The 27,188-nt window shown below is 42.8% G+C and overlaps 2 protein-coding genes across 4 annotated transcripts in view; both read left to right on the plus strand.

The window, feature by feature from the left end:
- Positions 1-1,739: 1,739 nt before the first annotated feature.
- adcy2b (adenylate cyclase 2b (brain)) lies at positions 1,740-18,466 on the plus strand. The gene is made up of 25 exons (XM_088365452.1): positions 1,740-2,265; positions 4,916-5,113; positions 6,609-6,770; positions 7,366-7,515; positions 8,631-8,779; positions 9,294-9,405; positions 9,837-9,964; positions 10,325-10,483; positions 10,724-10,856; positions 11,096-11,272; positions 11,338-11,378; positions 11,446-11,526; positions 11,795-11,864; positions 12,349-12,446; positions 12,829-12,913; positions 14,179-14,319; positions 14,516-14,665; positions 14,749-14,933; positions 15,227-15,311; positions 16,623-16,781; positions 16,884-17,030; positions 17,106-17,213; positions 17,289-17,403; positions 17,469-17,593; positions 17,722-18,466. The coding sequence occupies exons 1-25, from the start codon at positions 1,996-1,998 to the stop codon at positions 17,872-17,874; spliced, it is 3,381 nt and encodes a 1,126-aa protein (XP_088221578.1). The 5' UTR covers positions 1,740-1,995; the 3' UTR covers positions 17,875-18,466.
- Positions 18,467-19,528: 1,062 nt separating this feature from the next.
- Positions 19,529-27,188, plus strand: part of LOC148380004 (triple functional domain protein-like) — a 32,910-nt gene continuing 25,250 nt past the window's right edge. For all 3 annotated transcript variants that reach the window (XM_088364905.1, XM_088364906.1, XM_088364909.1), the window contains exons 1-3: positions 19,529-19,747; positions 19,969-20,084; positions 25,494-25,544. In XM_088364905.1, coding sequence (XP_088221031.1) covers positions 20,021-20,084; positions 25,494-25,544 — 115 coding nt within the window. In that variant the 5' untranslated portion in view covers positions 19,529-19,747; positions 19,969-20,020. The remainder of the gene's footprint in view (positions 19,748-19,968; positions 20,085-25,493; positions 25,545-27,188) is intronic.

The following is a 27,188-nucleotide window of genomic DNA, read 5'->3' on the forward strand; positions in this document are numbered from 1 at the left end:
AATATTTATATATATATATATATATATATACTTTTTACGCAGAGCCTTCTTTCACTCGCTTGCTCATATGCTTTTTAATAAAGAGGTTAAGAGTGCTTGCTTCAAGTTATTTGTCAACTCCCCAGTTGAATTTTACCGCAAAACAAAAGAGAATTAATCATTGTGAATTAAAAAAAAGCCATTTTTGTCTGTTTTGTAGAAATAATCACGGTAATTAGCTTAATTCTGTGTTATGCAGAACGCCTTGCAGGGGTAGAAAAAAATGACTCGTTCCAAATGAGCGTAACTGAAAAGTCAGACAATTAGCCGAGACAATTGCAATTACGGCTCGGAGGCAGCACTGACGTGTGGTTAGCTGCTTTGTCCTTTATTCTGACACTGTGACTCCATGTGGGAGGGTGTTTGATTCAGGATTAGTATGTTCAGGCCACTGTTCCTCCACGTGTTCCCATTCTGTCACCGCTTTTGTGTGTACGTGGGGGGGTCGGCACCGCCGCACCTGTTTGTGACATGGTTTGCAAAGCTTATAAAGTGTTCTCAGTCCATTTATAGCAACACAACACCCAGCGAGGACGTAGGTGGAATGTGGTTTGGGAGCACATCGCTCATTGTTACCTCAAGCAAGAAGGCCATGGGGAATAGACCATTGCATTCAGGTGGGGGGGTGTATTTTGGGTTTTATTAAGGCCTTGCAGAATTACCGTATAGGCCCGAATATAAGTCGAGTTATTTTTCATTGAAAGGTGAGTCGTCAAAGCTTTTTTCAAAGTTGAGTCTTGAAAAAGAGGGGGTCGTCTTATAATCGGGGTCGTCTTATATTCAGGCCAATACGGTAAAAAAATACATTTTATTTGATTTTAGTGCGCCACAGCCGGGAAATAGGACGACATCTGGCACGTTGTTCGAAACTGAGCTAATAAATTAAGGCTCATTATGGTCATTACTTTGAGCAACTGGATGATGAGTGTCCAGAAAACTTTTTTGGGCTGCACATTGGACTGAAGAGATTTATTTTTCTAATTCCTATCGATTATTTTGCATACTGATACATCGAGCTAGCCACTTTTTTTTAATAATGTATTTCTTCTTTTGCAGCCTTCTGAGAAACTGGTTTTACTCTGACATGGGCTATCATGCCGTTCCGACTTTCTCCTCATTAGCGGCATTTTCCCGCCTTTTGAAGCTCTGCTCTCCTTCCACCTCCAGTTCTCTTGCTCGTGTTCTTCCTGATTAGGCTTTTTTTTCCCCCCCTTCCTGACTTTGTTTCCTTTTCCTCTTCCTCCCTTTTCTTTTTTAGGCCTCTTTTCATCTTCTCATATTTCCCCCCCCCCCTCTTTATATCAATCACAGTAATTCATTCATACTTAAATAACGGAGTACATTTTACAATAGGCTTTTTTTTTTTTTACTAGGTGAAGGAGTCAAATCTGCTGTCACCATTTTTTATTTGTTATATTTAGACTTTAAGTACAGACTGTGAGTACATTTCCCACCTTTGAGCTTGAGCACCGCTGGTACAACCTGTCTCACTCACTCATTTTCAAAAGGCATTTTCCACACACTCAACCCGCTGCTATCTTCTTTTTTTTTTTTATACCCTCCCTCAGCCAGTTTCACAGCATTTTCTCTTCCCCCTGCTCTTTCCGGACTACACGCATATACATAATCTCTCCCCCACCACACCCCCTCTCTCCCTTTCTCATTTTTTTTCCTCCCCCCCTCCTCTACCCTTCCAGCTACACAGTCGCTCCCTCCCAGTCCTCATCTGCACCTCGGCCGAGTAGCACGCTGCAGCCGGAGAGGACGTCAATCAGAGAGAGGCCGGCTCCCCCCCCAAAAGAGGAGCTCATCAGTGATGCTGTCCTGAGAAGATGTGAGGGAAACCCTGAGGGGAGCAAGTGCTGGCATCTCCATCCACTCATCCGTGCATCAATCACATTCAAGCCAAACTTCTTTGGCGTGACCCCCCGCCGCCCCCCCTGGAGGCGTACACCCATGTGGGAGGAGGCTCTGTGGACCCGCGGACGCTACCTGCTGGAGAAGAACGATGGGGCCGAGGGCGGCGAGGGGCCCGACGGCCCGGGAGCGGACGGCTGCCCCAGCTTCCAGGGGGGTGAGACGTGCGCGGAGGGCGAGAAGAGGCAAGACTGGCTCTACGAGTCCTACTACAGGATGAGCCAGCAGCATCCTCTCATCGTCTTCTTGCTGCTCATCGTCATGGGAACCTGCCTGGCGCTGCTGGTGGTCTTCTTCGCCTCGGGGCTGGTGAGTGAGCGCCACCGGGCATGTTTTGAACTTTTTATCGTCTGTTCCCGCGCTCTGGCCGTCTTTGAATTGATGACATGTTTGAAAATGAGTTTGAAAGAGAAATACATTGTGTGCGTTCCTTTGTGATTGAGAGCTTTGATGCTGTTTTTAAATTTGCCTTTGTTTCATTGGCTGCCAATGCTTTTTTTAGCAGTCACTTAATTTTAGCTCTTTGGGACTTGTCATAATTCAATGTCATTATTTTATAATTTATTATGTCTTGTATAATATGTACTGCAAACTAAATCTAAATATAAATACGTGCATATCAAGGAATATTTTATGATGTATTATTAGGAGGAGAAATATATCTGATGCCTGCAAACTAGAGCACTAGAAATGACAAATTGGATCATAACAAAATTATGAAACTCATTTTTGTCATTATAATTATTATTATTTAGCAGTAGTGCTAGTTTGATGAACTTACCATAACAGTAATCATTATTATATGCCTCTTTATGTATAAAAATTAAAAATGCATTAGACAAAATGTTTTATAATGTTAAAATAATAAAAATTACTTTTATAGCACTGATAAAAACACAACACACAGTTTGCAAATATAACTAATATAACAATATAATGTGGTGCTTAAAATATAACTGGGGAAAAAATGCAGAAGATAGCGCTTAGTATTGCTGGGTTTATTTTTTTTCTTCTATCATGAGCTTGTAAATCGTCATAATAATCCATAACAGTTCTGACCGGCCCGTGTTTAACAGCTCTTGGCATCCGTATCGTTCCATATTTCCATTTAAATCAGGCCAAGTGTGACTCTGTACTGTTGAGAATTCGTTTTTCCTCATCGAATCTACCATGAAAATGAATCCCACAGTCAGGCAGCAGTTCTCCTGATAACACTATCCTAAAGTTGAATGAACTTGTGCCTCTGCTCCATCCGTTTTGCTTTGTTTTAAATTTTAATGGCGCCATCAGGAAAAATGAATGTCTGACTCGGTTCATAGAAGTGCTGCTCTGAGAAAATGTATGGGAAGTTTTCTTGTTCGTATGAGTGTAGCAGAATAAAAAAATTCTGTCTAGATGTGTTGCTGCACCTTTTGTGTCCCCAAATTTCTGCTGTTTAAAGGCTATAGCAACACCGACGCTATTTATTAGCCTGTCTATGGTGTTTTGAGTGCTCAGTTTATTATGTGTGATTGTCAAGCGCCACTTTAAAAACGACAATGCCGGGATTGCCAAGTGGATCAAGAGGCGGCGTGAGAGCTCGGTTCACGCTTACGCAGGCGTAAGTGCTTTGGTCAAGAGAAAGCTATTGTTTGGACTGTAAACACAAGCTATTGTCGATGAAGTGTTGTTTTTAATGGAGTCACATGCAGAGGCACTTTTTTTTCTGTGCATCACTGAGGTTCTCTCATGTCACTTCTATAATAGCTTTTTTTTCCTAGTAGAGTGGGATTAATCTTTTATTTGAACTGGATCAATAAATGTCAGTCATTGTATTCCCATATTGCGAGTGTACATGAATTGCACTCATTCCATTTTATTACTATTGGATGATTATGTGTAGTCAGGCGAGTTGTGATTTAAAGATTGGCAGGAGATTAGTTGCGGAAGATGGAAGTGGATTTTTTTTTTTAAATCTACAAGACCACCCAAAATTTAAGTGAAATGAAAGAATATTTTGATCAAACCTGTGATTGATGGCATTTTGATTTTATGGGGATGGAAAGTACTCTCATTTTGAATAGAAAAAAAAAAAAACTGTACGTGCTTGTTGCTTGGGTGTGTTTGTCCAAGGAAGTGTCTCATTTCCTTTTCTCGCTTATCTACACTTTTCAGTGCAAAAATAAATCCCTTGAAATTGTTATATTTGTTGACATGTGTCCTCTTATAATCCCGACTTGAATCAAACATCTTTTGACGCAACCATCAATGCAGCTAAATTCCCCCAGAGTGAAATAATTACAATACAATGCATTAAAACGCGCAGGTAATTGGAAATATACAAAGTGCACACGTTAGCGCAATACTAAAATACTTGAGTTAATAACTGGAGTGTCTGGCGTAAACGGCGAGTCCTTACTTCTAGCCTCTATTGTGCACTTGAGCTGCAAAGAGTGCTGTGGCGTCAGTAGTTGGGTCCCGCGGGACCCCGGTGCCAGACCATGACTCATACTACCTTACACAAGCTACTTTACACAAATATATTTTACAAGGCCTCGCCTCAAATTCTCTCTTATATTGTTTTTTTACTTTTTTAAAATCGAATCGGTACTTTTTTTACGAGAGTTTTTATTTTCTGTGTTTTGACTTTTGCCACCTCTGTTGTTAATGGACGGTGAGAAAATTCTGCTTAGCCAAATGTTTCAAGTGCATTAATTGGACGATGTGTGTGTGTTGACAGTGTCAAAAACGCTGACTTTGACCGAGCGAGCGCAGAAGTGATGCTCTTGCACATTCTCCGGGTTTAGAGCGTCTGTCTGTTCGCCGATCTGCTCGCAGTCTGTTCAACTGTTTATGTCATATTGTGCCGGCTTGCCTCATTAGCATTGGAAAAGATAGCGAGCATTTTGTTGTTAGGTCAAAGGTGAAAAGAAAGCATGTTTTTTTTTTTAAATAACATTTCCCTAATTTGTTTCCTCAGAACACTGAGGACCACCTGACCTTTCTGATCACGGTGCCCACGGCCCTTTTCCTCTTCTTGTCCATCTTCATCCTAGTCTGCATCGAGTCAATTTTCAAGCGTATGCTCCGCCTCTTCTCCCTCCTTATATGGGCGTGTCTGGTCACCATGGGTTACCTGTTCATGTTCTCCGGAGGGATCCTCAGCCCTTGGGACCAGGTATGCTAAAATTGTCATTACGCTTCTATTAGGCACCTGAATTTGTGTAAGTCGTGTTTTTACACACTGTCTACATGATGTGTGTGCGTCTAAATTAATTCCTCATGTGACAAATCTTAATTAGGTCTGATGCGAGCAAAGGAGCAGTCAGACACATTCGTCCTCCGCGCCAGACTCACTCGCTCTCTCGGGAATCCTATTTTCTCCATCTCGCACCTTGTCTCCGCATATTTATCAAATCCTGTCCTCTCCCCACCTGCCGACGGCGCCCCCGCCCCTTCCGGACCTCCACCCCCGGTTCCCTGCAGACTCCCCCCCACCGCACACGCTCAGGCCCAAATTTCCTCTCCCCACGGTGACAATTCTTTGCTTCGTCCTCCATGACAGGAGATATTTTTATCACCAGCCACCTGTGGGAGCGTAATCAATCTGAATTATTAATCGTTCTATAGCTCGTCTCTGACGTGAGCAAAACTATTGGGACACCTGACATAATATGGTGTGGGCTAGTGTGACTTTCTCTAAGAAAAAGCAAGGAAATGGTTTGGGCTATGTAAAGGGAGAAGAAAAAAAAATGAAATTGCAGCCTCTTCTCAGTGGGCTGCTTGGATGGTGATTAGCGGAGCCCACAGAGCTAATAGCAAACAAAACAAAGCAGCGTATAGACTTCTAGTGTGCAATCTGTACACACAAACAGACAAATGCAATGCTGTCAAACACGAGAAGAATGCCAGAGTCACTCGGTCACGTCCACGTGCAGTACGAGCTCTTATCGAGCGCCATTAACCTTTTAGTCCTGGCTTTATTCAATTTCTGAGCAGGGATAGTCTCTCTGGGGAGAAGGGCCGCTCGGACGCAGATGACTCCACATGTTACGCTGGCTTGCAAACATTCTGCCTCGTTTCCATCAGGCACTTAGAAGTGTATTTTTTTTTTCTGTTTTGATTGGTCTCGAAAAAAATTTCAATCAATGCAATCAGAAGTAATCAAGGAAGCTCATGCCAAGTGATGGCGGCTGCAGCTCCCATCTTGAGGGTGTTTTAGAACCCGCGACGGTGGAGATGAAATACGCCGAGCTGGCTTCGGCCGGGGCGGCGAGTGACGTGCCTGAAATTGGACTGCCAATGTCAATTCCACCAAAATTACCGAACGCTGTGCACTCCATCTACAGGAGGCTTCACCACAGTCAGCCTTCTCGGTTGCCGTGGCAACGGACAACCTATACAAAAAAAACTCTTTCCCCTCATTTGATCAAATCCAAGCAAAAATATCTTGGTTGAACCCAAATGGCTTGTGTCAAGTAAGACACAGGAAGCAAGGCAGGAAGGTCAGAGTTCATCTGGTTGAAAAGATGGCCTCGTTGTGATGGTCGCCGTCACAACAGGAAAGGGTGGACAGACGGCGGAGGAAATCCACAAGGACGATGTCACGCTTTGATGAGAGCTGCCATTTATAGGTCTGAACTCAATTTGGATGTTTGTCTTTGTGTTCGCAGGTCTCCTTCTTCCTCTTCATCGTGTTTGTGGTCTACACCATGCTGCCTTTCTCCATGAGGGGCGCCATCATGGCCAGCGCGCTCACCTGCCTGTCACACACCGTCACCCTCAGCATCTGCTTGGCTTCCGTCGCCAAAGACTCGGAAGCTCTCGTCTGGCAGGTGAGATTTTGAAAAAAAAAAACACTTATTATTGATTTTCCAGTTTTCATTTCAATCTAATCTGATATGCAATGAGTTAACTAGCTCAGAAAACGAAATCAAACTCAAAATCCAGGTAGCACAGCCCAAAAATAGTCCCACTTTGAGGTACTTTATGTGTCTGGGACAAAAAAGTAATTATGGTGAATTATGTCCACTTATCCCAAAAAATTTTTAGACCGACAAAGCACAAGGCTAAATGCTGCGATTGTCTCCATAAATACACTAAATGCCATATAAAGCCCAGAGATAGAAGGAAATGTCACGGATGGCCAGACTTTCACAAAGCGATCCACACACACACACACACACACATTAAAATCTGTCTAAAGAAGCGAGTTGCCCTTGGCTAGAAGACCAAAGGGCAACCTATTGATATGCATGGCCACATTTTTTAAAGAGCCTGAGGTTGACACAGTGGTGGGAAAGTGCAGTTGAAGTGTACGCTCTTATCTGCTCTTCCAAGGTAATCATGTAGGCGGGCATGGCGGGCGGGAGATAGCGGCAAAACATGCGTCACCTCTGTGTGGTTTTTTTTTTTTTAATGTGTGTGCAGATCCTGGCCAATGTGATCATCTTTACCTGCGGTAACTTAGCGGGGGCGTACCACAAACACCTGATGGATTTGGCCCTCAAGCAGACTTACCAGGATACCTGTAACTGTATCAAGTCCCCCATCAAGTTGGAATTTGAGAAGCACCAGCAGGTATATTTTTCCCAAATATTTGGCAGATTCAGATTTAAATATAAATATTGATCCCCATTGAGCAATTAGGTTAGGTTTTGTTATTTGGTAATACGTATTGTATGGAAAGAGGAATGACATTTGCTTGACATTCAAATCTTGACATTCAGTATTTGTTTGAGCCCCGACAATTGGCACGTAGAGCTCAAATTAATAATTGAGAGCACGCTCGGTTGGAATCGGCTATAACCAGCCTTTCCATTTACAGCTATGAATAAAATTAAAAATTATTTTGAATTAATAATAATATTTTATGAATAACAAAAATAAATATAATTTAAAATTAAATTAATTAAGAATAACATTTTATAAATAAATCAATTACTACAAAAATTAATTGCTATAATTAAAAATGTTGAAAAACATATAACCAGCCTTTTACAGCTATAAATATAATAAAAAATGATTTTTGAATGAATAATAATATTTTATGAATAACAAAGAGAAATACATGAATACAAAATAATTAAAAATATCATTTAAAATTATATTAATAACATTTTATAAATAAATTAATTACAAAAAAATTAATTTCTATAATTAAAAATGTTGAAAAACATATTTTATATTGAAATACATCTGCCCACGGTACGTAAAATCAAAAAAATGATCCTATTCATCAGCTACCACTGACTAAACATCACTTTAGTCCATTTACCAAAGTAACTGGTAATAATAAATGTAGAGTGCAGTGAAGCGGGTGGCAAAGTTGTCTATTTTTGGTGCAGCCCAGCACCCTGCAACCTCTCAATCTTGTTAATTTTCCGCCGCGTTTTAGGAAATGAGTCCGTGCTGTGAGTGAACAGTGTAATGACCCTCTGTGCTCGGAGCTGCATTTATGAGTCACACCCCCTAAGGCGGCTGCTCCGTCATTCTAGCATGCACACACACTTACACACACACACGGGTTGGAAACATCAGCCTCAAACAGCTAATGGGTGTGCGACTAAATGCCTCTTTTTTAAAAAAAAAAAAAAAAAAAAAGAGCACTTTTTATGGTTACACAACATGATGCTTTGGGTCACTGTTTCCATTCCCCGAAAACTTTTGTGACAGCCATCCTCTCGCTTCCATAGGAACGTTTGCTCTTGTCTCTATTACCATCTCACATCGCCCGAGTGATGAAAGCCGAGATCATCCAGCGGCTTCAGGGCCCAAAATTCGGTCGCACCGAGAGCGCCAACAACTTCCATAATCTATACGTGCAACGGCACACCAACGTCAGGTGATTTTTTTTTTATTATCTCGATTCTTTATTGCTACTTTATATCCTCCCGCTAATCGCTCTCTTCTTTTTGACCTCCTTATCTTTTATCATCTGCTTTTATTTCTTCACCCCCTCTCCTCTCCACATCCAATCTTCTCGTTCCTATTGTTGCCATGGACAAAATCAGAGTTAATCCGCCTTCATTGTACAGTGAGGTCACTCCAACTTCTTTTCACATATGAAATTGAGCCGCGTACAATCATTTTTGGCTTATCGTGAAAGACTCTCCAGGGAATGTCCTGATTTTTTAAACAAAGGGGACACTATGACCATGTCCTTAAGTGGTCTTCAAGTGCATTGTTTGCAAGAAGAGGTTTGGAAACAATCACACGAGCACACAATGCTCTATTTTTAGAGCTGTATACAAAAGACACTAATTAAATCATAACAATAACGTCAATAATGACTCGGGAATGAGGTTGAGGGAGCAGGAGGATTTTTGAAGATTGCTATTTCTTGCTGATCTCCGCAGTATCCTTTATGCTGACATCGTGGGTTTCACTAGGCTGGCCAGCGATTGCGCGCCTGGGGAGCTGGTGCATATGCTCAACGAACTTTTTGGAAAGTTTGACCAGATTGCAAAGGTATTGTCATCTCAGGCCACATTCCCATCAAATGAATCAATATATCTCCCCCACCTATCCTGTGGCCACTCGCGACCCTCCGAGACACGTAGGCTGATAGCTTTGGGCTTATCTGAGCGCTTGAGTCAGGCTCTTGACGCTTTGTGCCCGCCGCTGGACGGAGCGGAGCCGCTGTTACGTAAGAGCGGTCCAGCCACGAGCTACTCGGCATCCCACATTGTGGAATGTTACAGGTTACGTGAGTGGGTGTCTGATATTGGCCTTGTCTTCAGTCATGATTCACAAAGTGTCAAATATAAATCCAAAACATGAAATAAAAAGATGGATATACATGATTGCAAGAAAATTTAAAATGAGAAATCAGTTGGACTGTTCAGTTGTATTTAACTTTGATATGTCACATATTTATGATTTTTTTTTCTGGCCAATAGGAAAACGAGTGCATGCGAATCAAGATCCTGGGAGACTGTTATTATTGCGTGTCTGGTCTGCCGGAGTCTCTCCCACACCACGCCAGGAACTGTGTGAAGATGGGCTTGGATATGTGTGAGGCCATCAAGTAAAATACCAAATCTCTCTCTCTCTTACTGTTTGGATCGTCCCGCCACACACACACATGCCTGTCAGAGCAGGAAGAAAGCCAGAATTGGTTTTAGCCGTGTTTGAACTCTCGAGTAAACAAAATGTGAACGCATTATGATAAGCCTCGGCCTGGCGCAAGTAAATATTAATTACTTCGAACAAATGGAAAAAAAAAACAGTGGCATGCAAAATCTGATTTATGGAAATGAACAAAGCTGACAGATGAATAGTTTTTTTTATTGTAACTATTGTTGCAGGATATAAATTAAAAAAGTGATTGTCGACTCAACACGACAGCTTGATCCTTTTCAAAAGTGTACATTGCTTCGTTCCTCAGGAAGGTCCGAGATGCCACCAGGGTCGACATCAACATGCGCGTCGGCGTTCACTCCGGGAACGTCCTGTGCGGCGTGATCGGCCTCCGCAAGTGGCAGTACGACGTGTGGTCACATGACGTGACGCTCGCCAATCACATGGAGGCGGGAGGTGTGCCGGGGTATGACACATGAGCACACACATGTAGGCGAGATGAAATCATGCAATGATGTATGACAGGTCTTCTAAATTCAACCATTTGGACATTTTTTATTTTAATGCCGTTCGATTATTGTGCCAGGAAATCTTCTCACCGGGCAACCGATTGTTCCCTGTGGTGTCTTCTGACAGGAGATTGAAAAATAACAACATCATCCATTTTTTTTTTTTTATATAAAGGAAACAATATTGTCTTCTGCAGAAGAGTCCACATCTCGTCGGTGACTCTGGAGTACCTGAAGGGGTCCTACAAGGTGGAACCAGGAGATGGGCAGAGTCGGGATTCTTACTTGAAAGAACATGGTGTGGTCACCTTCCTGGTCATCAACCCCAAGGTGAGGAGAAGACATGAATGCTTTGTGAATTGGGGGTTCCACATCACACATTATTTTTACTACCCTCTCCATTCATATTTATGAGCTTTTTAATATCCTGTCAGATATTAAAAAATGGTAGCAAGACTTTATTTTCAAGTAGGTCTGAATGGAGAAGGTCACATAGGGGCCACTTCCTGGTTATTGTTGTTGAATGTCATTGTCAATGGTATTAACCTTTTTTTTTTTTGGGGTGTCAGACCGACAAGCACAGCCCTCTGCTGGGCCTGCGCTCTCGCCCGTCTCTGGATGGCGGGAAAATGAGGGCGTCCGTCCGCATGACCCGCTACCTGGAGTCATGGGGGGCCGCCAAGCCCTTCGCCAACCTGCACCATCGTGATAGCATGAGCACGGACAACGGCAAGATCAACACCACGGTCAGTACGGTTATACTTGATTGAAGAACTTTTAAAATGTTTGTGACATGTTTTTTTTTTTCTAGGATGTCCCGATGGGGCCGTACCACTTTCAGCGACGGGAGAGGTGCGTTTTTTTTGGGCTTTGTTTTCACTTTGGGTCTTTAATTTCAACCCCAACCTCTTCTGCTAAGGTCCAAGTCACAGAGGAGGAGGTTTGAGGAAGAACTCAACGAGCGGATGATCCGCACCATCGACGGAATCAACTCGCAGAAGTGAGCATAACTAGTTTTAAAATCCGAGACTTATAAAAAAAAAAAAATCGTTTAAAAAGATGAATGGTGGTAAAAATTGCTGGCAACATCTCTATTTTTAAAAAATTTTAATTTTAGTAATGATGTAAAATTTCTTTTTTGCGGGCCACATAAAATGATGTGGTGGGCCGTATCTGGCCCCCGAGCCTTGAGTTTGACACCTATGACATTTTTAAATCCCAAACGTGACAAACCTACCTAACAAATACCATGTTCCTCTGCTCTCCAGACAGTGGCTGAAGTCAGAGGACATCCAGAGGATCTCATTGTTCTTTCACAACAAAGCCCTGGAGGCAGAGGTAAAGCCAATGCATATAAAACACCCTCACCCGCTCGCCATTGTTCTCAGCGTCAATCAATTGCTCCTTGAGTAACTAAGGTCATTAAAGGAACCGTTGCAGTCACCAACAACATGCTGTGAACTTTGACCCTTCATCAAGCCAATTCTAAAGTTTTCTCCTCGGATAATTGCCATAGGTTCAATGAATGGCCTTCCAAGTCGTTAAGTCGTTTTGGTTTTTTTTTGCTTCGGAAGCAAAACCTTACATCCTGTTTGGCAGTGACTAACTAATGCAACAGCTGTGCAGCTAATTAAAAACGAAACAACAAATTGATGCGGAATCTGTTTTACACCAACGTGGCAGATGTGCCCGAATGTAATTAAATGTGTGTTTTTGCGAGTTAGAGCTCGCAAGTAGTCAACTTTTTTTAATGATCACTCCAAGTTTTGCAAAAATAAAATCAATATGGCTTTAAAAATGTTTTTTTTTCGTCTATCAACAGTATAGATCCACTACCTTACCTGCGTTCAAGTACTACATCACATGCGCCTGCCTTATCTTCTCCTGCATCTTCATCGTGCAAGTCCTCGTCCTGCCCAAGTGAGTTGGCTGGAGACTGTCTCCGAATGTGTCGGCAGATTGATGTTACAAAAGCGATTTGACGCCAGATTCATTAAAGAGGCCTGGGAGGTGGAGGGGGGGGGTAAAATACAGACGGCGATGAGATGACGCCGTGCCGCTGGTGATTATAGCTCAGGTAAATCAAAGTGTGGCGGCGAAAAGAGCGAGTCATGCTAATTTACTGCCTGGCCGGGCTATTCGGGGTTATTCAGCATCTGAACGGCTATTGATTTTCTCATTTGGTCTTCTTTTATTTTTAACCTTTAGCCATGTCATGACATCATCCACTTTATGATGCTTGTCCTTAAATCTGATTCACTCACAAGGAAAATCTCATATAGTCTTTTTTTTTTTTTCGTAGAACCGCTGTGCTTGGGATATCCTTCGGCCTGGCCTTCTTGCTGTTGGCACTCATCCTGGTTCTTTGCTTTGCTGGTCACGTTCTGGTGGGTACTCCGCGTATTTCTCAGAGAACATCCGGAGAGTGTTCACAGCACTTTGCTTTATAAATGATATGCTGCAGCAAACTAAATTGGACAATTTGATTTGAAATCTACTCACAGCATCTTATAATGACGATTAGGCTGTGGATGATTTTGCAGAGGCGTTCTGTGTACCATATTTTCCGTACTATAAGGCGCACTGGATTATAAGGGGCACCTTCAATGAATGGCCCATTTTAAAACTTTGTCCATATATAAGATATATACATTTGGCCCGCGGGCCGGACTTTGGACACGCCTGCTGTAGTGGCTCAATATTGGTCCATATATAAGGCGCACCTGATTATAAGGCGCACTGTCGGCTTTTGAGAAAATTGGAGGTTTTTAGGTGCGCCTTATAGTGCGGAAAATACGGTACCCAAAATTACTGGAAAATATAAATTGTGACTCTTGCAAATATCCCAATTAGATCCTCTAAGTGATGAGTAAATGACAAAAATGCACCAATTAATACATAGTGCATCGTTGGTGTGATATTTGATCTCAATACCGTGGAAGCTATTTGAAGCTATTCTCCTCGTTCAGACAGAGCTGATGATGATAGCGGAAAGTAATATAAGTGCGAGCGTTCGCCAATATGGTCTGATTCATCTTTGCGCTCCTCCATTCTCACTCAACTCATTTTTATTTGCAAGCTACAACCTGACTGGAATGTTTTATAAGCAATTTTTCCACGCCGAAAATGGGCCGCTTCTATTTAACCGACTCGGATGTCACTAAGAAAGGGATCTTTTTTTTTTTTTTAAATGGGTTTTCAAAGGTCATTCATTCAGCGCGTTTCTCGATAAAAGCTTCAAAAGGAATTGGAAAGCTTGATAAAAGGTCCTCAAACAAGGTACGTAAATAGATGAAGATTAACAAAAAGGGAGGGGGGAGAATCGTGATAACATTTGCTTTCTTGTGGGTTTTTTTTCTTCTTGGTTGGTGGTGAGAACAGAACATCATTTAAAAGTAATTTGGTTCTATACTGAGAAATGTCAGCCATGTTAAATAACAAGGTATTATGCATTCGAATGACTTCCCGGAGTGCCTGACCGATCACCCAAGTGTGAAATTACGCAATCAACTCCATCTTTTCATGAAAAAGTGTCTGTGAATGAATTTCACTAAATTGTGACATAACAGCGCGGTGTCCTAGTGGTTCGTGGTTCAAATCCAGGAATCACCACACCTCTGTAACAGAATTTGTGTTTTGTTTGTGTCTCCAGCAAGGACGAAAAGGATCGGTGTGCTCGTTCCCCTGGTTGAACATGTCCTCCCGCATCATCGTCACCAACAACCCCTGGTTGCGATTGGTTCTCACCATGACGACCACCACACTTATCCTTGTGATGGCTGTCTTCAACATGGTGAGGACCAACTTGTTCATGATCGCTTTTTATTCGTTACGAATTAGCGTGCGGCTCTTTAATGTGTGACAACCACGAGTTCTTTTAAGCTTTAATTATGCATCACCACCCTTTTTTGTTTTTTTAATTGGTTCTTGTTGATACTATTTTAGGTATGTTTTCAGCTGGGTTTGACTATTTTTGGAATTGCTTGTAGTTCTTTGTGGAGGATGCTGAGAGATCCACCACGCTCTCAGAATTGGCTTCCCCTGAAACGCTCGCAAGCGGTCCTCCTGTGAATTTAACAAATGGCACCATGCCGGACTTCCAGGCTCAATCATCAGGAGAAAAACGCTTTTATCTCCCGGTAAGTGTTCCAAAAAAACAACAACAGAGAGTTCCCTATTTGTTGCTATTATTTCGAATTTACTCCCCCCCTCCCATCCTCAGTATTTCATCTACTGCTGTATTCTGGGCTTGGTATCATGCTCGGTATTTCTGAGAATCAACTACGAGTTAAAAATGGTGGTGATGTTGGTTGCCTTGGTGATCTACAACATCATCATCCTCCAAACGCACGCTTCACTTCTGGACGGTTTCAGCAAGGCTCTGTATCCAACCGAGGCGCTGGACAGGTACCCGGGGATGCAGTCACACTTTTGATTGACAGGTGGAATTGTCACTGCTGAGACAGATAATAGATGTTTTTCCTCCCACGCTTCACCTTCACTTTTTATTTAATGGAAGTTAAGTATGGGGAAAAAAATCCGAATAAAAAGTAGACTCACATGCCAGTTTTGCATAGAGTAAAAAAAAAATGTCTGCAACATCCCAAAGTAGTTTTTTTTTTTAATTGAGTTTTATAGTTGTTTTGTTTACATTAATATGACTTGATAATGATCCTGTTTTTGTGGTTCTTCTTAACTAGACCAGGAATCCTGAAGGACCTCAAAACAATGGGCTCTGTGTCCCTTTTCATCTTCTTCATCACATTGCTGGTTTTGGCCAGACAGGTCGGTGGTTGTTCTTAAACTTTTGTTCGACACGGTTTCGGGTCAAATGACAAGCTGGTGTCGATTTAGAGCGACTGGTGTGACCCGCTTCTCCCTCCACGTCATTAAATTGAGCGAGACATAAAAAGCTCAGCCGACACACTTTTTCAATGACTTGTTTTATCTTTATTTTGGCAATGCTATCCATCAAAGCTGAGCCCAGAGCAGATGTTCTAGATAGGAGGGCACCCTCTAGAATATCAGAAGGCGGACAAACACACTCCCCAGAGAGGCCACAGTTGGTCCAGACAAGCTCAGCATGTCCTCATTCTGTGTTAACTGTCAACAGATGGGAGGAGGACATTCTGTCTTGGAAGCAAAATGTGACTTGTTCTATAATTAGTGTTGTCCTACCTGCATGCTGTTTGAGGTCAAACCATTTCAATACAAGTGAGGGGGGGAAAAAAAACAGAAAATAGCAGAGTACACAGAATTGTTTTATCGAATTCCGCCTAACTCCATCTTATATTCTTCATTTTCTTTGGCTATTCAGCATTAAAGAGATGAGCACAAAATAAACTCCAGTCTATTGTCTGGCATTTGAACGCCGCCCACGTAATTGTCGATGTTATGCAAAAAAAAAAAAAAATCAATATGGCGCCGCCGAGTCATGCATAAACTAATCGTGAATATTGTGGCCGCATCCATTTTAATCGGCAACTTTAGATCATTTGCATAGCAAAATTCCACCGTCAGCTCGAATGAGGCCTTTTTCAATCCATTTAGAGCAAAGCTTGTTTACAACCATGTTTCCAAACTGCATCTAAAATGAGCCCCCCCCCCTCTCTCTTTCTCCTGGCCCACTTTTGTCTCCCCTCGGACAAGATGTTGATATAGATAGATCTCAGCACTTAAATGCTCCCTGTCTTCTAAATTGGCGGCATCCTCGAATCACAAGGGGAAAGAAAGATGCACTGCTCACACTAATAACTCTGCGGGGGCCGGGGACCACCGTCTCCAACACAAACACTCTGGGGAGGTTTTGACCTGGATGGGTGATGCTTGCTGTCAACAAAAATCCCTCAAGCGTGAGGGATGAGGAAATATCAGTCTTTTATGCAAATGAGCGTGACAAATGAGAAAAGCGAGGTTCATTTACTGTTTGATTAACTTGAGTCTTTCTAGAGAAAAAATGGGCTAAACCATTTTTTTAAAGCACCTGCATGCATTTAGAAGCATTTTTTTTTTTGCATATTAGTCATCCAAAAACTTTCTGAAGAGCTGTCTGGAAATGACGCAGGTGTCTCTTTACTCTGTGTCCTCCTGTAACAGAATGAATATTACTGTAGGTTGGATTTCCTGTGGAGGGACAAGTTCAAGCGAGAGTGCGAGGAGATCGAGACCATGGAGAATCTCAACCGGGTCTTGCTGGAGAACGTCCTGCCCGCCCACGTGGCTGAACACTTCCTTGGACGCAATTGGAAAAATGAGGTCAGCTTATATTTCTACATTACAGCAGCATTTAGATAAAAGTAGTGCTTTGGCATTAAAGCCAAATTTCAAGTTTAAATAAATACATTTGCTGGTCTTCAGGACCTTTACCATCAGTCATACGACTCCGTGTGCGTGATGTTCGCCTCCATCCCGGACTTCAAGGAGTTTTACACCGAGTCGGACGTCAACAAGGAAGGTCTCGAATGTCTTCGTCTCCTCAATGAGATCATAGCAGATTTTGATGAGGTAATCAGTTTTTCCCCATTCTTCTGGAGAGTTGAGTGTGAAACATGTAACGTGACTTCCTGTTTGTGTCCCCAGCTACTTTCAAAGCCAAAATTCAGCGGAGTGGAGAAGATTAAGACCATCGGGAGTACCTACATGGCGGCCACCGGACTCAACTTGGCGCCAGGACTCGACTGTGCACAGGCAAGCTCTAGCTAGTTTACTCCTAAACGACACAATAAGGATAAATGATTGTTAATTTACGTTTTATTCTGACAGGAACACGACAGACAGTACATGCACGTGGGCACCATGGTGGAATTTGCATTCGCTCTGGTCGGGAAGCTCGATGTCATCAACAAACATTCCTTTAATGACTTCCGGCTTAGAATCGGTGAGGTCAGACCACATGAGTGTGAATGTGTGAGATATTGATTTGTGTGATTTTCATGTGTTAAGGGATAAATCACGGACCGGTCATCGCGGGGGTCATCGGGGCCCAGAAGCCTCAGTATGACATTTGGGGGAACAGCGTGAATGTGGCCAGTCGGATGGAAACGACGGGAGTGCTTGGAAAAATCCAGGTGAAAAGCATACATGCACTGGCGGAGCTAGAGGGGGGGCCACGGGGGCACTGCCTCCCCTCATAAGGAACATCTAATGAATTTGAAAGAATTATTTCAGCTTCTAAACATCTTCTTGGTTGTTGCAGGTGACGGAGGAGACGAGTGAGATCTTAACCACGTTGGGCTACATGTGCTCGTGTCGAGGCATCATCAACGTGAAAGGAAAAGGGGAACTGAAGACCTACTTTGTCCACACAGAGATGACCCGATCCCTGTCACAAGGCACCGTCATGCCTTGAGTCGTCGCACGGAGAAATAAAAATAGACTCAATACACAAAGTGGCATTAGCGAGCATCGGTCATGCTCTGGAAGTACGGACGAGTTATTAGCGGAACCCCCCCCCTGAGTTACATTGGACAAACAACTGTGAAGACGGCCATATTGTCAGATGTCAGCGTGGAGAAGACGGCTCTCCGAGAAATGTGGAGTGGCTGAGAGGAGGATATAATGTGCAGCTCTCAAGGAGTGCAGTCAACCGTTTATAAAGAAGTAGTGTGGAGCTAATTTGCCATACCAGTGTTGCGAGTCGTGCGCTTCAGAGCCTGACGCTTGAGCAAAGGCGGCTTTTTAAATAATACACACTCAAAACCAGACGTTATGAATGGACCCAGAGTCAGACTTTGTGTAAATTGCCAATTTCTCCCTCATTGACAGGTAGCTTGAATGTGAACTAGTTATTGTAGTTTTAGTGTTGGAAGAGTTGTGGGCTCGAGAAGAAAATTGTTGCTTTTTATAAATCTCCACTGGAAGCAAACCAGCTGCACTGTGTGTTCAAATGTCCCAATGCTGCCACCATTTTGTTATTCATTAAATATTTGTATATATTGTAACATGCTTGGTGATTATTTATTTTCATACTTTCATACTTGCAACAAATGGATTCACTTTTTGTGTGCAATGTCAAAGTGATCAATAAGGAAGCTGAAAAGCATCCTTGAGAAAATTGCTAATAGCGTACAGTACTTTGAAATAAACGAGCAGGATAAAATGTCTTGAGTGTCATGTTCAAACACTTGCCCCTTCGAGGCCTTTCTGCAACTCTGACACTGAGATCAAATGAGACCACAAGACTGAGTGTGCAAGCCTGAAAGCACTGAAGAATATGTGCTGCAGTAATGGGCGCCATAGACGTCCAATTGCTTCGGCTCTGAGATATAAATAACTTCCCGAACTGTCACTGAGTAAAAACGGTGTGGGCCTCGGTCTCTGCAAATTGAGTCCAATGTGGGGGGGGAATCAATCTAATGATGAAATGAGAATCAACACACTGGAGTACAGTAAAATCCTCCATCCATATCCTTTAGTGCTTATCCACATTAAGATCACGATGAGTCATATATATATATATATATATATATATATATATATATATATATATATATATATATATATATATATATATATATATATATATATATATATATATATATATATATATATATATATATATATATATATACATATCAGAGAGCTTAACTACAACAATAATCTCAGCCTGACCTCTAGTGGAATTTTCGTGAAATGCAAGTTAATAGAGGCAGTACTCTATTTACGACGGAAAATTAAACGACAATGTACGTAAATCGGAATGCACCAAAGATGATCAGTAATCTTGGCTAATACTGTTGTAAAGTTATAACTACAGTAACTGAAAAAAATCATCTTGGACCAAAATAAATGAAATATTAGCTGTAAATGAACGTGGTGAATGAGATATTGTAGAATAAATATGCAGGAATGATTCACGATGATTTAAAATGCAATTATTCTTTTGGAATGCATGAGTGTGTCCATTGTAGAGATTTGAGCGCTTTTTAATTAATTTTGCAGTATCGGAGAACGACTGCAGGGGGCAGCAGTGGTCCATAGTTAACAAAAAAGAAGCGAGCAAGAATTACCACATCCAAAATGTAAATCAAAGCAGTTGACCTTTTCTCCTTTCATCCTCGTATTTACTCGAATTGAATGACGTCTCCATATGTACCGACTATTTTTTTAATCGTACATTATTTTGGTGATTTGAATGTACTTCTTACCGAAGCTTTGACACGCCGTCGCTCTCGGATGAGCCACCAGCCAGCGGCCCCTCCCGCCCCCTTTCCTCCGTGCAAGTGAGTCTCCCCTCGGCTTCACTCCGAAGAGGAACCCGGTGCACCCGGTTCATCGTTTCTTTTCTTTTGTTTTTGTTTTTCTTTTTTCACAACTACCCCCAAGATGGAGGCTTGCAGATGGCACGATTAGTGCTTAGAATCCAACCAAACAGCCCGTCTGTCTTTAATGACGCCTTGGTTGGCAGCAAAGGGGATTTTCACACATCTTTTTACCCATTTAGGGTGGATCGAATCGGGCGATACTGAGCTCCGGGGGCCGCGGTTGTGGCAGCCATGAGCTCCGGAGAAGGAGTAGAGGAGCCGACGAAGGAAGCCGGAGAAATCGCGTTCAGGACAGGTAAGAACATCAACGATCACAGGGCATGATGATGGACGTTTTTCCCCGACTGTGATGACTGCTTTGGGGTGCCAGACAGTGAACGGGAGTCGGGGGCGACTGTAAATGTTGCCCCTGTCATAAATCGACAAAACAATTGACTGCCATTGTTCTGATCGTAGCAATTTTAATGCGTTTGAGTAGTTTTAAAAACATGTAATTTACAACAGTATGTTCGCACAGCCATACTGTATAGCTTAGCTTGAGCGCTAATGTTTCGAACCCATCTTTTTTTCCAAGATGTGGCACCATTGATCGATATACTGAAACTCCGACATTGTTGATTATACTTAAACCACACTTACAACAATTGCACATGTAAAATAGATCGTGAGTTTTAAGCCAAGTAAAGTTGGAAAGCGTACAGCAACCGCGTGCAATGCACCTTCCAACACCACAAATGGGAGGAAATCGAGCATCTGCCATTATTATTAAGTCTTCCGATTATCTTGTGGATGTGCTTGACACTTGCTTTGTGCTTAAACTCGGTGAACTCTGATCCGGATAGCGAGGCGAGGGGGAGTGCTGACCGAGCATGTACTTCTTTGCTGATTTTTTTGTAGCTTAGAGTTAGCCTGCTAAAAAGCCACCCAAAGCCTGTCTGGCTACCAAATGCTAATGTAGCATCGCTAGCTCGCCAGTGAGTTGACAAAGCCGGTGTGCCCTTTGACCAAGTTCTTCCTTGTAAAGATCAAATATAGTTACAACGTGAATCGTACGAATTCAACAATCCTCCATGTGCATCATTCCCTGCTTATTAGTGTTGTCAAAAGCACACGACAGTGCGAGCCATGTAAACAATACATGGCGTGGCACAGCCAGCATTCAGGGTGTGTTAGGCTAAGCTAAGTGTGCCACATAATGCCCCCCCAAAAAATGCACAAACTGGCTTTTGAGGAGAAACAGTAGAAAATGTGGAGCACTGATTTATCATTTCAAAAACGCCCCTACCCCTTTTGGATTGTGCACAATGGCAAGCTTTCATTTTGGAACAGTTTAGAGTGACAGGCCTGCAGTGATGGAAAAGACAACAATGGGTCATAAAGTGTCAATTTTATAAGGTTCAATGTGCATTTGTAGGCTTTGAGTAAAGGTTTTAATAGCATCAGAGGCCCGAGTGGTTTATTTTGGTAGCTCCTTAGGTTATTCCATAGCTCCACCTAGTATAGATTTTGAAGTGTTCACACATTATAGAATTATATGGTGGATCTGGATAAGCTTGTGGGCTAGGTTACACTTGTGCATACATCCATGCCAAGTCACCTCCCCCAGTTCTGGTCTCTCTTTGCGAGTATAGAAGTGCTTCCAGCGCCTGATGTCATGACTGCTTGCGTCATCATACTTGAGCTTCACTGCCTAAATGCATCTCAAATCAATTCCTATGGAGTCAAAAGTCTCTTGCGAGATGAAACTGTATGTCACGTATTCTTTAGGTCTTGAGTGAACTTTCCTCAATTAGTAGTCGAGCAAACGTGTCTAAAAGGCTGAACGGATCCAAGCTTTGCACTTTGCAGCGATCATTTTTCCACATGGAATAAGCTTACTGCTGACTCGTGCACCGCTCGGTGCAGAAGATGGCATGGTGGAGAGCTGGAAAGAAAGAGTGTGCAAAAAAAAATAACACAGCCAGTGTCACTTTTTAAAGCAGAAAATCAAATGCAATGTGTCTGCCGCAGAGCAGATGTTATATTATTTTAAATAAATGCTAATTAAAAGATGCTAGTCGCGAAAGCACGATAACCAGATTCTGGAAATGGTTCTTTTTGCTTTGTGCACCTTCTCGAAATGCTAATGGAAGGGGAGAGTGTCGCATACAAGCTCTTGTTTTGCACTCGCGGCTTCTTCCTCCATCCTGGGCATCTTGTTCAGACTTGCACAGTTTTGCCTGTCTTGCCCAAGGCTACACCCCCCCCCCCCCCCCCTTCTTCCCCGCATCTTCATCCACATCATCCTTTTCCATTTGTCAATCCAGCCTTGTCTGTTTCCTTCCTCTGTCGTTTCCTGACGGACCCTTCACCCAGACGCATAGCGAGAAAAAGATCTTCCCTAATTGTCTCTGCCCCACTTCGACTGGAATTATTATATCGCCTTTGCCGCACGGAGGTTTGTTGTGGCATTATGTCAATCATCAACATGTTCCACGCCCCCAAATGTCGCTCTTCTCGCATATAACTTCAATATCGAGCTCAAGCATTTCTTCCAAGTCGCTAATGCAAACTCAAAGGATGAAATCCATACCATCCGGCCTTCATGAATGAACATTTGGCGGCAACATGGCGCCCGTTCACAATCCGGTTGTGTTCCGTATGATTGAATGAACGCCGGTGTGTTTATCAAGCCGGCAGCTCAGGGATGGAAATTTGATCTTGAGCTTATATTTATGACTCAGGTCCATTCACCCAGGAAGAGGTTTGCACAACGAGACACGCACGCACTCATCGCTAATGGATATTGATCCTGGAGATGGAGACTGATTGAGGTTTCCCTTCAGGCTCAAAGCAAATACATCAAAAACATGGAATGACACGCTTGGTTGAGTTTGCTTCACTCGTTCGGCAGCCTTTTTTTTTCTTCTCCCCCACGCTTATCTCAAGATGATATGACACAATGACTGGTGGTCATCCGGGTCAGGTTTACTTTGGCTTTGCAGTGACGTCTTTGAGTGTCTGCAGTTGTTTACCCAGCTTTGCTAATGCTCCACTTGAAGGAGAGCGAGTTTGATGTTCAACTCGCTTTATCTGGCCATCTAGGATGTTAATATGTTAATATTAGATCTTTGGCTTAAGGAGACGCTAGCTCCAAATTTGTCGGAACAGTTTGGGGAAGGCCCTTTTTTCTTCCAGCATGACTCCTGCCAACTTTTCGTAGCTACAACGTCAGCTTCCCAAAAAGCTTATATAGCATAGAGTGGATGTGAAAAGGCTTTTTCTAAAACGTGCATCAGTCATCTCAAGATTTTAGTAGCAGAAGACAAATTGGCTGGAAATTATATTAGCTCCGATAAGCACTAACCGACCGCCGGCTGTCGAATTACGCAGATACGTAAAAGGTGACATTGTCGTTGTATCGGCGTAAAGATGACGCATGGATTTTAGCTGCCGTCATGGTAACCGACGAGGGGGGAAAAATGTTGTGACCTCACAGATTGGGTTCCATGGCAAAAAAAAAGAACAGTTGGAAAAATTCGTCCCACATGCCTGGCTACGCTGCACACTGTAATTATTCAATGAGAACACGCTGAGCGAAGAAGCCATGGGAGCCTAAAAGTACGTATGATGTCAGCGTGAACTTTTTGGTTCACCTCAACAATACAAGTCGAAACTAGAACAAAAGCGCGGCGGGTTAAATTACAGAGCGCTCCGTAAACTCGGATGCGTTCTACATCCTCATTTGAAGAATGACGTCGTAACTCCCAAACGATATCGAGTTCATCGCTGCTGTGACAATTTGCTGCAAAGGGCAACGTGGAAGCAGATTTGATTGAGTTCTTTGGCAAATTGCAAGCTGTCATGATGCCACACTATGGAGCTGACATAACTGTCAGCATCCCACCAACACTGGCTGCAGTGAAAACACACACAGGGAGAGTTGGCGAAATTTATTCCGTCCAATCACGTCTTAAGGGACATTTTTTTTTGGATGAAAACGCTTCAGGTCAGGATATCAAAGAAATCGCTAAACTCACTCGACACAAAAAAAAGAAGCTTGCAAGGTAATGTTAGAAAATGTTCTTTGCGCTTTACTCAACTGAGATACAAATTTAACCGGGAGGGTCTTAGAAAAAAGAAAAAAAAAAAAGGCACTGAGGGAGTTAACCAAACTAGGACAGGTCCTGAAAGACCATTGTACTCCTTTTTCCTGCGCTCTAGTCTCTAGAGCGTTCAAAAGTGCTATCTCATTCTTGCCCTTTTCTCTCGCTTTTTTTTTTTTTTGTCCAATACCCGTGATTTTTTTCTTCATCTAAGAACTGGAAGCAAAAAAAGAAATCAATGAAGGTCCCTGATCTCTTATTCATTATCCATAGCTCCCGATTTTCAGGTAGGACAGGGAATTTGTTGATGTTGACCCAAAAAAAAAAAAAAAAAAAAAGCTTCATACTGAATCACTTCATAACAACTCCTAAAAGTTGTCTGGCCTTGCCATGTGTTTGTTTGTTTTTTTGCTCCTGAGTAGGCACAGTGTGATATTTAATGTTTGACATTTGCTTGGAATGAAGAACAACTAGCTAGATGAATGATTCATCAGTTCATGTGACAGCAACATAACTTCTGCTGCACTTTCTTTTTATTTCTTTTATTTCGGCCATTGATAGATTTTCTGCCTGACGTCTCATTTTAATCAGCATGACCAAGAGAATAGGTATTTGTCAAATGAAGGGGCTTCGTTCAGGCCCGCCCGTGAGTCAAAAGCGATGAGTGTGTCTGCCGAGAAGGGGGGGAAAGGCAGGGGCCCCTAGCAAGGGTGGTCTGGCGCTCATGTGGGCCGCCAAACGGCACCGAGCGAGCGTCGGGGGCAAGAGGGAGCCGTTTGTGCTCACTTTGAGGCTGAGGTCCATGTGAGTTCACCGTACGGAAGAGCACACACGAGACGTCCGGCGTTTTACGACATGAAGCCTGTCGGACTTTTTATTTCTGCCCGCTCATTTCCGAGCGTGTATATATATGTGTGATCTGTTACATATTTTCCAAGCAGTTTGCCGTAATGTATGTAACGTGTGTGTGGTTTGCATTCAAGCACTCCGACTCTGGAAAAAGCTTCTCGAGTGGAGTGTGTGAACTCCGTATCTACGCGAGTGTGTGTTTTATCTATCGTTCGCCTGTTGTTTATATAGCGATACAATGCGGGCAGCCGCACATGTGGTCCGACATTGCGCCGTTGCAGGCCGAGGCTTAAGTGGATGTCTTGGGCATTACAAATATGTAGAGTATGTTTTTTTTTTTTCCTTCTTTCATTCTCTGAAGTCCCTGAGAACCTTTCTTGACGAATGACTGCACTTTCTCATCCCGTGGTTGCGTGCAAAGCTAATACTTGAAGCTAGTCAAAATCAAAATATCACCAGCTGTCATGTTTACTTTATGTTGACGCCGGTTACAAACCGTATTGTTCTCGCCGAGGTGGAAGAGGAAGCTGGTCGAGGCTGAGTCACTCAACCAGATGACCCGCTTGACCAGTCACCGTGTTTACATCGAGATACCGCGTGACACTGAGACCCAACGTTGGGTCACAGCAACGGCGGCGGCTCTAGCTAACGCTATATATAGACCGCGTCAATAGGGGGGATTGTTTGGGTACTCTCGTCATGAGTTGCTGTGCGAAGATTTGAACTTGTCCAGGCTATTAGTGCTGATGCTGATCTTCTGTTTCCTACAGATGGATCTCTCCCCAAGGAGCCGAAAGGAGATGTGTCCGGCCAGATTGCAGGTAAAACCAACACGACAGTGTCCATTTGATTAGTTTCCCAGATGAGGTCAGGCTGATGTCATTTCTCACCACCACGTTCACCTTGACTCCCTAACCCTCCCTCATTGTCGCCTGATTGGACTCCCGTCGCCGTAGCGACAGCAGCCCCTCTCAATCTCACTTGATTAGAGATGGATCTACGTGGCCTTCACTTCTTTCCCTTCCAGCACTCTGCTGTCCTTTTGGGATTTGTTCATTTATTGTGGCTTAATATGAATGTTCTAAATCAGCTTTAGAAATTGCGCAATGGTTGACTGACGGTCCATTTTGTTGAATCTCTTTGGAACACTGAATAAATCAAGCCCCAAGCCTACTTTTAAAGGAGGCCAGCAAATTGGCAGGTTGCACCAGTGCCCGAGGCCAATGGTGGGACTGGCTCCCATTGACAAGTATGAATTCAACTGATACATCACTGTGTCTTCCCAGTTCTCTTTGCACGTATTTTTTTCTTAAGATTCTGGTGTTCCAGTCATTCCGAGAGATTTGTCAGGGATTAACTCCCCCCCCCATCTGTTGGCCCGGTAATATAACTGGTCCGACTGGGAGAAGAACAGTTATGTAATAACTTTTATAGTCAGACAAAAGTGTTTTTGCTTGTGCTTTTGAAAGCCAAAGTACCCCAAAATACATCCCAAACATTGCAAAGTCCGATTGAGCAGTCAATTGCGGTCCGCTTTTTTTAATGTAATGCCACTTTTACCTCCAGAGGGCGTATTTGTGTAGCGGGCCAAGAGCCATGCACTGAATTCAATCTCCTGCACTTAAACCCACAGTCAAAGCGTATTTATAATAAAATTTGATTAAAATGGCTTTTTATATTTTTTTCCTGGATTCTCTCAAAGAGATCCAGAGACCTTGACATTTGTGAGTCTTCTGCCTTGTCTCTCTGTCCTTTTTTTTTTGCTTCTCTTCGTCATCTCACGGTCACTGAGGCAACCTTGGCCTGCTTCTCGCTCGGTAAGCCTACCCTGCCATTAGAGGTCTGGACGAATGGAGAGAACCGAACAAGGCGGAGGTGAAGGAGGGACTTCTTATACGACGACATTCATATATATGCAGTCAAAAAAAAGATGAAGTTATTTGACTATTTATAGGATCATTTTATGTCCTGCTGGTGGAAAAGTGTACAGCAGTCTTGCTTTGGTATAAATCTGGTCGAAAATCAGGAATAGCAGGAGCTCCTTTTTAGTGCCAAGGGGTTATCAATTCCATTTGGTCATCCATTTTCATTTCCTGTTGTTGTTATTGTCAGATATGAAAAACTTTTGTCCCATATATTTGACTTTGAAGCTATCAAAACACATCACCGTGCATATGTTTGGAGTTAGTTTGTCTGTGTACATAGGCAGGAGGGTCCAATAATCCCTTCGTTGTTGGTAGTAAGTCGAACTGCAGCTGTTTCCGATCACAACGACCAATCGGATCAGCCCTTTTTGATTTCCTGGTGGGGCAACTCCTTCTTGTAAACTGGAACAATCTCGCCGGATGATGAGGACATGCAGTCATTGGAATTTGAAGTCCTAGCATGCTAATTTAAAGCATATTTTCATAAGTGGGTGTCGATCACAATCAACAATGAGGCAATCGGGATGTAGGTTAGGATTC

Source organism: Syngnathus floridae, chromosome 21 (genome assembly GCF_059516105.1).
Source record: "Syngnathus floridae isolate MCC-2025c chromosome 21, RoL_Sflo_1.0, whole genome shotgun sequence".
Taxonomy (NCBI): Eukaryota; Metazoa; Chordata; class Actinopteri; order Syngnathiformes; family Syngnathidae; genus Syngnathus; species Syngnathus floridae.